The sequence below is a fragment of the Phaeodactylum tricornutum genome, chromosome 13 (genome assembly GCF_000150955.2).
Source record: "Phaeodactylum tricornutum CCAP 1055/1 chromosome 13, whole genome shotgun sequence".
NCBI lineage: Eukaryota > Bacillariophyta > Bacillariophyceae > Surirellales > Neidiaceae > Phaeodactylum > Phaeodactylum tricornutum.
In genome coordinates, this window is record NC_011681.1 from 364,700 (window position 1) to 376,248 (window position 11,549).

Consider the following 11,549-nt stretch of genomic DNA (forward strand, 5'->3'; position numbering starts at 1 on the left):
CTATAGGTTTTGGAAGAAAGCAGTTCCTGACGGTTAGCTTCATGGCTGTAAACTACACAATTAGTAAACCACTGGTGTCATGGGTGCTGCTCGGTCAAACAACGGAGTATTGATGTATATTTCCCATGCCACGAGAAGGAAGATACCGGTCCATGTCCCATTTTCCAAGAGCTTTAAAGGCGAAATTTTTCCGTTCTCGGTAATGAACGGGAGATTTTGTAGAACGCTAAAAATACTATTTTCTTCTTTTTCTTCTTTCGCGGCTGCTGCAACGGCAATTCGTGCCTCTTTGCGAGCCCGTTTTTTGCCAACTGGTGCATCTTCTCCGGATCGGGACGCTTTGCCGAGCTCCACCAAATCCGGCAACGATTCGTCTGCTTCTGCTGCGTCAAATTCTAGCTTCCGTTCCAGGGACCGGTCGGCGATGAGTTGACTGACGGATTTTGTATTCTTGCTGGCAGACCCCATCATGTTGACGGAAATAGATTCGCTGGCAAAGGGATCGTTACTCATGATGCTCGAAGGTTTGGCACCTTTCTTCATCGAAGGGGCTGCGTTCGTATCCTGAACATCGTCGCCCAAATCAAATTCGGGAAGGTCGCTACCGTTGCTATCGTCCATTGGTGTTCTCCTTGGAGAATCGGGATCAGCGGTTTTGCGCCGGCGGCGTTTGGCAGGCCTGGCGCTTACAGGAACGCCGTATCCGTCGACAGCCCGCAGAAATGGCCGCAACGCTGGTGCCCCAACGAACGCTTCCCCCAGACTGCATGAAACGAGTAATGTCACTAGCAATGTTCTCGAAATCATACTTCGATAATTGGATGGTCTCCTGTTGGACCGAGTGAATAATCGGAACCAGTTAGTCAATCCAGAGGGGCAAAGGTGTCCTCGTTTTATCTTCACAGTTGGCTATATTCCGGTGTTGATTCCAGCCTCGTCCTTCGACAGGGCCTTACTTGACTGTCCATTGACAGTTTGGACGTTGCGTCAGCCCGAGCACCATCCACTCGAGATTGTAACCAAACTGCAACTTATAGAAGCACGACCAGCTAATATGGAATCGTCATTTCAAATTATCACGCGCGCCAGGCCCTGCCAAAATCACGAACCGGCAATATCACATTTTCCTCTCCACCATGGCGAACCGTAGGAGACGGTTTCCGTTTGCAGAAGCCTCCATGCGTCAACGCTTTATTGCATTTCATAGAAAATCTAGTCTGAGTTTATTCTTGGTGGTTGTTGTGGTCCAAAGGTTGTGGATATTGGGTGGATTTCAAGCCCGCAAGCTGACTGACCTGTACCGCCCCCAGAACCAGGGCCCGCCATCTTTCTGGATACCACACGGCAACACTATCATTTCTCAACAAGCTTGTACCCACAACAGCTCATGGACTGCATCGTATGTACCAGAATCTAGTGAAAAACATCAAACGTTACCCAAGCTACGCTTCGATTGGACAAATTTGAGCTTAAAGACAACGTTGGCGAAACAAATGGCAGCGCACCAAGCCAATTGTTCTCTACCTGCTGGCCATTTTTGGTACCGTAATCGCTTCGGTCTCGGCAGTGACTTGCATGTATGGAGTCAAGCCCTGTGTAACGCTCTGGAAGCCAATGTCAGGATACACACCATTCACTCTTGGCTATGGTGGGATGTCGAAAGCTGTTCGAAAGCAGCACACGGCTCAGATGCGATTGCCGATGGCCTGCCTTTACCAGAAAACGAGCACACAATGCAGTGCTACTTTCCTAAGTCAGAACCAAATTGTACCCATGAGTTGGCTCTTTCACCGAACAATCACTCCCAGACCTACAATCTGGCCAGAGGACGAGGTCGGGTTGGAATGGATTGCCCTACACTTGCGGAAAGCTATAGTATTGCCGAGATACGTTCCTCATCAATGGAGTTTTTATTTTCCGGCATTTCTGCCAAAGTACAGTACGAGGCACAGCGACAAATGAAACGGGTCTTTCCCAGTGGCGTTGCACCTAACGACCTCATTACGGTCCATATGCGATGGGGCGACAAAGCTAACGAAATGGCTCTCGTACCGGTGCAAAAATACCTGGATGCCGTCCAGCATATCCTTAGCAATCGAGGTCGAAAGCACGTGCATATCTTGCTGGCGACCGAAGATCCGAAAGCGCTACGAGCCTTTCAGGAGGCAGCACCGGTAGACTGGAATGTATACGTCGACGCGTACTTTCACGAAATGCTTCCGCATCGCATCGAGGCTTACAACGGGTCACCCAAAATGTCCAGGGAGCTGAATGGTCGCCCCGGACTGGCCGCGCTTGGCTCGTTGCTAGTCGCTATGGAAGCCAATGACTTTGTCTTGACGACCGCCAGCAACTGGAGTCGAATCATGAACGAGCTCAGAATTGCGGTTTTGGAATCAAGGTATCCTGGATCTACGCAAATGGTCGATCTCCGATCGGGGGAATGGTGAATGAATTCAGCTAGTACAGTGCTAGACCTTTGACAGCGGAAGCATTTGCCGAGCAAGTGCGCCGACAGCAACATAGACATAGAAGAAGGAACAAGTGCGCGCCTGTTGCTCTGCAATCTGTTCATGGTAAAAGCACAAGAAACACTCTTGTAATTCTTGTATAAAAAATTGGCTTTCTGAGGTACTCCACACGTGTGATGTCAATTCTATGCCGTGCGGGCGGACGAAGGAGCAGGCCATATTAATGAAGCGCTGTTGGGAAGTGGCACATTCAGAAAGATCGTAAAACTGCTCCGTAACATCAGCAGTAAAAACATTTTATTCGCACATTTATATTAGACTCTGCAGATCACTCGCCTTTGTCAGCCAATTGCTTTCGTCCAATGCATATTACCTTAATTTATAAAACAATGCAGTGTAGCTGTGTTTTTCAGATTCGAGTAGATCACTGTCATAGTCATGTTTCTCGATGAATGCGTATGACAATCTTTTCTACTTCTCAGAAAAGTTTCTAGGCAATTATTGATTGGACCAAAAAGGAAAGTCTTTAAGTGTGCCAAAGCTAAGGACTTATTGACCATGTTGAATCCCGTAGGACACACATTATAGACAGGAGGAGTTCTTGAAGCTGAAAATGAATCCCTACGCGTTGACGGTGCAAGATGAATTTCTTTCGCAACGAATAAAATGCCTAACAGCAAGATATGTACATGATCCAGGTCGTGGCATCGCATATTGTCTCTCCTTCTGCCGACAACTAAAGTCATTGCATAATGGCACTACCGTAATTGTCTGATGCACACCGTAGGGCAAACCAAATCCACGTATCCACGAAACCAACTGCTGAATTTTTGGTCTTGTACAAGTATTTTGCGACAACCGTAACTCACTTCTTGTATTTCTAAAAGCTAGTCCGTACAGAGGTTTCTGTTAATCTAAAATGGACTGGGGGGCGCTCGACGAAGAAAGCTGCAACTGCGACGAAAGCCCGAGCCACAAGAACCGTGATACTAAAGACTACTTTTCAACCAGCAGTGAAAGAAGAGTTTCCGGTCCAGGGAACAGTCAATTGTCGAAACAGACGTCTGGCCAAGCTTGCGCCGATTCGAAGCTGAAAAAGCAGCCCAAGCAGACAGGGAAATGGAAGAAGCCCCCCGGGATGCCCAAGCGGCCGCTTTCTGCGTATAATTTGTTTTTTGCACACGAAAGGAAGCAGCTTATTGCCTGTGGCGTCCTTGCCAGTGGCAGACAGAAGAAGCATTATACAAAGCAATCGACGACTTTACGTAGACCTCCCCGAAAAATGGGATTTGCAGGGCTAGCGCGAGCGGTTGCAGCCAAATGGAAGATGATTGATGATAGTACCCGGCATACCTTCAATCAACAGGCAGAATGTGAGCAAGCAAAATACAAAATAGCAATCAAACAGTGGAACAGCCAGCATCTAGATTTGTCAGAAACGAACGTAGTCAATCATGTTGGGCAAGATAGAGCCACGTGCAGCGAATATGACTTCAGCAGCAATCCGCTCCTCCATACTCCGAAAGAAGGACAAGCAACAAAAGGAAAGAGTCTTCCAATTCCCACTGTGTATGTCGCAAGGCCAGGAAATGGTACTGTTGGGTGTAATGTTCATCAAAGTGAAGACACCCTTCCGCATGGTTTACAAGAAAGTCGCGTAGTGGATCGGGCTCGTTCCACAGAGAGATGGTACAGCGGGGCACAACCTAGTGGATTTGTTAGCCTTCCTTTCACTCATGAGCAGTCCTCTACAAACCGAGTCTGCAATAAGCGAGCCACGTCCCTAGGACAAGCTGCCGGCGTTGTTCCACCGCGTATTATGCCGCCAATTCTTCAACATGACGACTTCAAAATGGTGCCGCAATCCCGCAAGAATCGCTCGTCGACACAACGAGAACAACACATAGCAATGGGCCGTTATGGGTCTGCTCATGCATCAGGGAGTCAAAGCCGTAGTAAAATGGAGCCCGCAAAAGGCTTCTGTAGACATGATGAAAAGGTGGAGTCAAAGCATCTCATAAAAGTACTGTCATCTTCCGGAAGTGAATTTCCGACGAAAGGAGCAAGATCTATATTGTCAGCAAAAGGCAGGTCGTTTCGCCAATTAATATTTGATTTGGATGATGATGAAGTAGATCTGCTGCGGGAACTGGCTAAAAATCCCTAAAAGGGAGCCTTACCTTTAACAAGATTAGAAAACCTCAACTAAAGTAAAGCGCCGTTTACATGCAAACGTACGATGCACATAGGGTCGAATTTCGCTTTTTTTTCAGGTAAGGTATGTAGCAGAAATAACCGGTGGTTTGAATTTCAGTACTACGCCACTTCTGATAACACAGATCCCGAGCACCTCACCGCCAGCTGTAATCCAGAAATAAAAATAGCACATGAAAAAGGCAGAAGACATCTTCATAGGAGTTAAAATTTTAAAAAATCAGAACTTATGTCAGACAATAAGATAATAACATATCGAAACGCGAATAGAATGTCCTACGTACCCGAGCTCGAAAGCAATTTGACTATTGAAGTTTGCTGACCCGCAAAGACTGCCCTCTGTGTGTCTGTCTGTCATTCTATCTACGTCAGCATTGAAGCCCACTGTCAGCTCTCCGGACACAGAAAGACACGGGGTTGACTGCGACAGACCGAACGCCGATTGCCAAGAAGGAATACCTTGCTGCCATAGTGGCGTGGAAGAGCAATCCATGTAGGTACGATGAGGTGAATTTGCTATCACCCTCCTCAGCGTCTTATGAAGTCTTCTCGGTTGACACATGAACGTCTTATCCCTTTGGCACTTTCGTTGGTCTACTCCAACCCATTCGTAGTGAAGGTTGCTCCGGAACGAAACTACTACGATCTCATTTCGGTCTGGCGACCTTGGCCAGAAAATTCTTTGACAAGATGCGACAACCAGTCTGTCCTATCCGTTTCTAAGGACACAAATGATTCAACCGATGTGTGCCGTCCACAATATCGATCAAACCGAACACCTGCAGATATCCATTTTCAAAAATATCATCAAATTCCCAAACCGAAAAAGATGCATCTCATTTTGCCACAAGTCGACAAAAACAATGACAAAAAAGGAATTTTAGTAATTGGGGATGTACACGGCTGTTTTCACGAACTGCTACGTTTACACGAAAAAGCCGTTCAAGAGAATGGCGGTTTGCAGTTTCAATACGTGATTTTGGTGGGTGATCTATGCAACAAAGGACCGGATTCGACAAATGTGATTCGGCACGTTCGTGCGTCTCCCAACTGGCTTTGTGTGAGAGGTAACCACGACGATGGTGCTTTAGCAGCTGCTTTAGGTGACGAATGCCGGCAAAGAAAAGCCAGGTATCACTGGATATTTGGTATCGATAAGACCGGATCTTCGAACACAAATGTTTTATCTGACGAAGATGTCTTGTGGATGGCGAACTTGCCGTACACAATCCGTATACCAGCGGTGGTACTCGGAGAAGAGATGGATACACTTATTGTACATGCAGGACTCATACCAGGCGTTCTGCTCAAGGATCAATCCATCGAGACCATGATCACTATTCGAGAAGTGGAAAAGGACTCCGATAGCCACAGATTTTTCTACTGCAAACGAAGCAACGAGGATTCTAAGGAGCGATTTTTGTGGGCCGACGTATGGAAAGGTCCTGAACGCGTGATATTTGGACACGATGCACGCAGAGGACTGCAGCAACGTAAGGATAAATGGACATTGGGCCTTGACACCGGAGTAGTTTACGGAAAGAAGCTCATGGGAGTTATTCTTCCCCAACGAAAGCTTGTCCAAATTGATGCAGTCAAGACCCACAAATCAGTTTGATGGGGACGAAGAGCTTGAAGACTGCATAGATTCTTTTGTGTAAGGCAGAGATGATTGTCATTTTTGCATGAGGCTATCTTTGTGAAAGCCGAACAGATATGTTCCTGTGTTAATTGGCAGGAATGTAAAGCACATGCAACAAGACTCAATTAAACGGTGGGCTTACGGGGATCAAGAAGCTTATAGAGAATAATTTGATAGTTCGCTTCCATCCCTCTTCACAGTCATCAGCTGGTAAAATCTCACTTACAGTAACAGCTAGGGAGATGATAGAACGCAAGGTGGATTGGCGGAGTCTAAAAAAACGACATTCACAGCGATTGTCGTTACAGTCAGGCTCTACTAGCTAGTATCCGATATTGCTCGAGTTGGAGAGCTATTGTGGGTTTGGGTTGGTAAATTTGGAATTCCGATGAGACTTCCGGAATTCCGAGAATTTACGTTACTAATTTACTGGAATGTATGGCTGTATATGGTCGACGTGTCAGTTTGTCTGATGAAATAACAAATAGGTTCCCTCTCATTGGGTTTGGTTGTCTCCACCGACATGCAGCTCAAGTAGTGATTAGGGTTTGGAGCCGTGACCGGCACTCACGTTTTCCAAGAATTTCTTCACTGGCCATTTTTATCGTCTGTTGGCGACAAGGCCGATGTAAAAAGTGTCGTTCACCGGTCATCTTGCACTTTCATGCGATCTGTTTTGTCGTGTTGTTCCAGAACACGGGGACGCGCACAGTTTCCATCACCGATTGTAACATATACAGACAGACTGTTGGAGCATAAGTTCTTACAACATGGTTGCTTTCATGATCACCAAGAGAAGTGCATCAGCACTCTCCTTTGTAATTGTAGTGTCATCGACTATGGCAGCTAGTGCCTTCCAAAGGTCCACTCAACAACACCATCCTCTTGCTGCTAGAAATTATCCCGCATCATCGAAACACAGGGTATCGTCTCTACTCCAGTCACGGCAATTCAAGCGGCCGACGCATCTACAATCTTCTTCTTACAAAGAGTCGACAAGAAGGACGGACAGTGGTGTGCTCTCCGTATTCAGTGATACACCGATTGCTCCGTATTTGGATGCCCCAAGGTTCGGATTGTCCGAAAAGAATATGGGTTTTCTAGCACTCTTCAGCGTCCCCGTTGTATGGGGTACATACGTACCGGTGGTTCGAGTATTGTACGAAAGCGATCCACCCGTACCTGGCGTGCTGTTCTCCGCAGCTTACTTTGCAGTCGCTTCACTTTCAACTCTAGCTCTACTCATTGTCTTTCCCAATCTTGATCGGGATGATAGCTCACACGGCCAGGCAGCGCGTAGAGATGCTCTAGCTCTGGAGCAAGAACAGTCCCTGGACGACAGTGCTTTATCAACGTACCCCCAGAAAGATTTTTGGTCCAAGCTGAACACCCTGCATCTTCCCATTGGTGGCATCGAGATCGGCACCTATCTCTTTCTCGGGGCAACCATGCAAGTTATGGGACTCAAGACGATACCAGCTGACCGAGCAGGATTTTTGGTACAGCTTTCTACCATCTTTGTCCCTTTGGTTGAAGGCGTTATGAAAGGTAATCCCTCCGCCATATCAATGCGCACGTGGGGAGCATGTGGATTGGCGCTTGCAGGGATTGGAATCATGAGCCTAGACCTGGACCACCAAGCAACTTCCGAGTCATTGGAGGGCGCCATTCAAGCGTCAACACAAATGGCGAGCTTTTCGAATGGAGATTTCCTGACAGTAGGCGCGGCATTGATGTACACAATGAGCATCATTCGTCTCAGTAAATTTTCTCAAGAATCATCCCCTCTTCGTATCACTGCCTCGAAGGCGACGGTTGAGATGATACTGGCCGCTTCCCTAGTTGCCGCAGCGGTATGGTCAGTGACAACAACTGGTGCGGTCGACGCGACCAGTACGAACGCTATTATGTCGTTTGTACATGATTCTGGAAACGACATCGTACAATTTTCGGAAGCAGTCCGAGAACGCTGGGCCGACGGCACCTTGCCACTGGAATCTATTTTCAAGGTGGGAGCGGCCACACTCTATACAGGTTGGGTCGCTACGGCATTTCTGGTCTTTGCACAAAGCTACGGGCAGCAACGCGTCAAGGCTACAGACGCAAACCTCATCTATTCGCTGCAACCTCTGTTTACATCTTTCTTTGCTTTTCTAATGCTGGGAGAAGTCATGGCACCGATCGGCTATGTCGGAGGCTCGTTTATTGGCGGTGCCGTCTTTATGGTCGCTTCTAAGCCGAGTGAGGAAGACGAGCCCTGTGTAAAGGAAGTTTAGGCCACCAGACAAGAATTCTAAGTAAAAAGCTGTCACCTAGAAAAAGTTTGTCTGATTGTGAATGATAACCAGCTCGTCAGAAGGTCTTTTATGCCGTCATTGGGACATCTTCTACCCCTTCGGTATGTTCCAATTCGGCCAACATAGTCGGATCCGGCTCTTCGTCCAGAATCTCTGCACAAAAGTAAATGACTTGCCTGCGCCCTATTTCCATCACCGCACGTGGTCCCATACAGAAAAAGAACGAAGTGTCTTCGGCATTGCTGCAAACATCCATTTGTTGTTTCGTAGCCTTTTCCCGAATCAGATAATCCATATCGACAAAACGAGCGAGAACAATATCTACATCTGGGGTCATTCCTTCGCCGCCATCCTTGTTTTCGGTGCCACGATTCCTTTTGGAGCCCGGCACGGGCGGATCCGGGTGTATATTCTCGTCAATCTTATGAAGTAGGTGATAGAGGTCCTTGTCCAATATCCATCGCGATCCATCATTTGTGGGCTCGCCCTTACAATATGTCAAAGCAAGCACGACCATGAGAAGGCCCTTTTCAACGGCCGCGCTTTTGTGAATCGAATGAATAGTTTTGCTGTGAGCACCGTTGTCGCTGTCGTCTTCGAGCACATTGATCGCGTAATAGCGATCCTTGAAACGGTTTGGAATGTTTTTCATGCGTTCCATCCAAGCGGGGATTCGCTTGAGTTCAAAGTCGAAAATGTTACGGAGACGGATATTCACTTCTTCGAACGCGGCGTTCGAAATACGTGAGTCTGTGAGACCGGCTTCTTTCGCACAGTCGGAACGATTGATGGGTTGGCCCGCCAGCGCCTTGAACAAACAAAGACGCAACAGATCCGTCAATACTTTTTCACGAGCTTCTTCGCCGAGGTTGAGAAGGTTCGACTTTTCCGTATCTCTGGCGGGTCGGATGTCTTGGGACATCTCGGGAGCTTGTGAACTGAACATCCTCACCGCATCGTCATCGTCTCCGTCTTCGCTGTCGGAATCGACTATTGCGCTGGAACGTCGACTTTTGGGTTTGATATCTTCCTCAAAAACCGCAACGCCTTGTTCATCGTTGGATTCGGCAATATTTATTCTAGAACGGGGCATAGTGAATCGATCGAACCGCAAAGAGCCGACCTCTGCTGCGGCACTGAGCACCAGAAAACCTGATTGTCTGGAAAGGCAAACCACTCTAGCAGCGAACTGCTTGTACGGATTTATGAGCACCGACCTGTTTCCTTCCGAAGCCGCTCCCGAGCTCGGCAGACGTGGAATAGCGCGCTTTCAACGCGCCGGCACGCATACCTTGACCCTACCCCCGTCATTGAGTAGGGTGGACATAGGCTACGACGAGGGGAACATGGCCTATGACGCACAAGCAAAAATTCATTGTATGCCTCTAATCACTATGTGTACAGGTTTATCCTTGCCGCTTTCTACGCCATTTGTACTGGGCAGGTTGACCATTTTCAGCCGCTTTAATTTTGCGCTTCCGGCCTTTGCCCTGCACCAGTTTTTCCGTCACTAAATGAGCTTCGGCCCGTTCCAGCTTCTGTACCCGTTCCTTCCGCTCTTCCATCTCCTTGTATCCAGCTCCCCTTATTCTTGCTAGTTTACGGGCCTCCTTGCGAGCTCTTTTAGCCTCCTTCTCTAGGTCCTGCCTTGTGGGCTGATAGATCTGTGTGTTACCTTCGCCGACTTCACTACCAGAGCCGGAAGCACGTAACGCAATTTCTTGTACCGTTTGCTTTCTCGGACGATTAAAAGTACGACCTGCGAGCTCTGGAAGCGTATCGAAATGCTCGGCAACATTGAAGTTCTCGGCAACCTGCCGAGATTCGACGAAAATTGTGTGCTTCCGTTTCTTGGATTCCGAGTTGTCCGCCAGGAAATGGAGAGAGGACTGCAAACGCTCAACTTTCTTGGCGTCTCTTTGCTTTTGCATCCGAACATAACCGAGATCTTGAGTTTTCATGATCCGGACTGTGTCCAAGCCAACATCTGCTTCGAATTCCTTTTGCTTGGCTTCCAACGTCTTGCGATGTTTGCCATCCAGCACTTGGGCATTCTTCATCCCGAAGTAAAACTCGTCGGGATTACGCATCGCTACCTTTTCTTGAATCGCCTTGATTCGGGCTTCCTTACGGTGGTAATCCTGGGCGCGGCCGCGGTAGTCCTTTTTCTTTTCGAGGATACCTAAATGGGCACGACTTTGCGGTTGCGCCCGCTCCTTATGCGTGACCCGCTTGACCGCATTCCGTAAACTCGACATTGTTCTTTCGGCGGAAGACTCTTTGAAAGACGAATGAAAGGGAATACTACAATGATTCTAGAGAGCAACCAAAACCCTGGTACGTGCGTGTTTCTGTCAATCACCAAAGCCAATCGTCATGCTCACTTCCCAATGTTCCTTCGATTTTTCCCTCGCAGTCGTTACCGGTCGACCCATTTCGTTTGCTTGGCGTGCATCCATTCCAGTCTTGCCGACCGTCCGCGCGAGTCGACGTCTCTTCGCAAATGATTCCCGCAAAAAGGGGAGTCACGTATGATCTCTCGACGTTTTGATGACACTTTCGATTCCCTCGCCACACGAGTCAAGAATTACCTGTGAGGTCGATCGAAGGTCGTTACGGGAAAGAGCTCCCATCAATCCCACAAAGCACAGAAATCAAAAGCTCACTGCTCCACAAACGGTCATTTTCTTTGCTAGTAGTGCAATCAATCTCCGTGTCCTGTCCAACAGCTTGCGTAATACTGATTGTCTCTACTGATCGAAGGAACGCGAGTACAAGTTTGCCGTTTCGAGAGTTCCCACCCGACTTCCAGAAAGAAGATTTTTAGCATGCCCGAGGACGCATCCGCACAACATCCAGTAGCATCACCCACCGATGGTCCGACTGCCTTGCAACTAGGGATTGCGATCATAGTATTGGGATCGT

At 47.9% G+C, this 11,549-nt stretch overlaps 7 protein-coding genes across 7 annotated transcripts; 4 read left to right on the plus strand and 3 right to left on the minus strand.

Moving 5' to 3' along the window:
- Positions 1-11: 11 nt before the first annotated feature.
- On the minus strand, positions 12-950 carry PHATRDRAFT_47348 (predicted protein). Its single transcript, XM_002181676.1, has one exon. The coding sequence runs from the start codon at positions 805-807 to the stop codon at positions 61-63; it is 747 nt and encodes a 248-aa protein (XP_002181712.1). The 5' UTR covers positions 808-950; the 3' UTR covers positions 12-60.
- A 186-nt stretch (positions 951-1,136) lies between these two features.
- PHATRDRAFT_47349 (predicted protein) lies at positions 1,137-2,450 on the plus strand (the record flags this gene model as incomplete). The annotated part of the gene is made up of 1 exon (XM_002181503.1): positions 1,137-2,450. One exon carries the CDS (start codon positions 1,137-1,139, stop codon positions 2,448-2,450), a length of 1,314 nt encoding a protein of 437 aa, XP_002181539.1.
- A 769-nt stretch (positions 2,451-3,219) lies between these two features.
- On the plus strand, positions 3,220-4,638 carry PHATRDRAFT_47350 (predicted protein; the record flags this gene model as incomplete). The annotated part of the gene is made up of 1 exon (XM_002181504.1): positions 3,220-4,638. The coding sequence occupies exon 1, from the start codon at positions 3,391-3,393 to the stop codon at positions 4,636-4,638; it is 1,248 nt and encodes a 415-aa protein (XP_002181540.1). The 5' UTR covers positions 3,220-3,390.
- Positions 4,639-5,164: 526 nt separating this feature from the next.
- PHATRDRAFT_47351 (predicted protein) lies at positions 5,165-6,482 on the plus strand. Its single transcript, XM_002181505.1, has one exon. It carries the CDS (start codon positions 5,224-5,226, stop codon positions 6,301-6,303), a length of 1,080 nt encoding a protein of 359 aa, XP_002181541.1. The 5' UTR covers positions 5,165-5,223; the 3' UTR covers positions 6,304-6,482.
- A 566-nt stretch (positions 6,483-7,048) lies between these two features.
- On the plus strand, positions 7,049-8,603 carry PHATRDRAFT_47352 (predicted protein; the record flags this gene model as incomplete). The annotated part of the gene is made up of 1 exon (XM_002181506.1): positions 7,049-8,603. The coding sequence occupies exon 1, from the start codon at positions 7,098-7,100 to the stop codon at positions 8,601-8,603; it is 1,506 nt and encodes a 501-aa protein (XP_002181542.1). The 5' UTR covers positions 7,049-7,097.
- Positions 8,604-8,691: 88 nt separating this feature from the next.
- PHATRDRAFT_47353 (predicted protein) lies at positions 8,692-9,820 on the minus strand (the record flags this gene model as incomplete). The annotated part of the gene is made up of 1 exon (XM_002181677.1): positions 8,692-9,820. The coding sequence occupies exon 1, from the start codon at positions 9,715-9,717 to the stop codon at positions 8,692-8,694; it is 1,026 nt and encodes a 341-aa protein (XP_002181713.1). The 5' UTR covers positions 9,718-9,820.
- Positions 9,821-10,030: 210 nt separating this feature from the next.
- Positions 10,031-11,001, minus strand: PHATRDRAFT_21538 (predicted protein; the record flags this gene model as incomplete). The annotated part of the gene is made up of 2 exons (XM_002181678.1): positions 10,300-11,001; positions 10,031-10,218 (listed from the first exon to the last, which is right to left on the minus strand). The coding sequence occupies exons 1-2, from the start codon at positions 10,880-10,882 to the stop codon at positions 10,031-10,033; spliced, it is 771 nt and encodes a 256-aa protein (XP_002181714.1). The 5' UTR covers positions 10,883-11,001.
- Positions 11,002-11,549: the final 548 nt, after the last annotated feature.

Excerpts from the sequence above, each read along its gene's own strand:
- PHATRDRAFT_47348 (XM_002181676.1), bottom strand. The coding sequence starts at position 807 with ATGATTTCGAGAACATTGCTAGTGACATTACTCGTTTCATGCAGTCTG.
- PHATRDRAFT_47351 (XM_002181505.1), top strand. The coding sequence starts at position 5,224 with ATGAAGTCTTCTCGGTTGACACATGAACGTCTTATCCCTTTGGCACTT.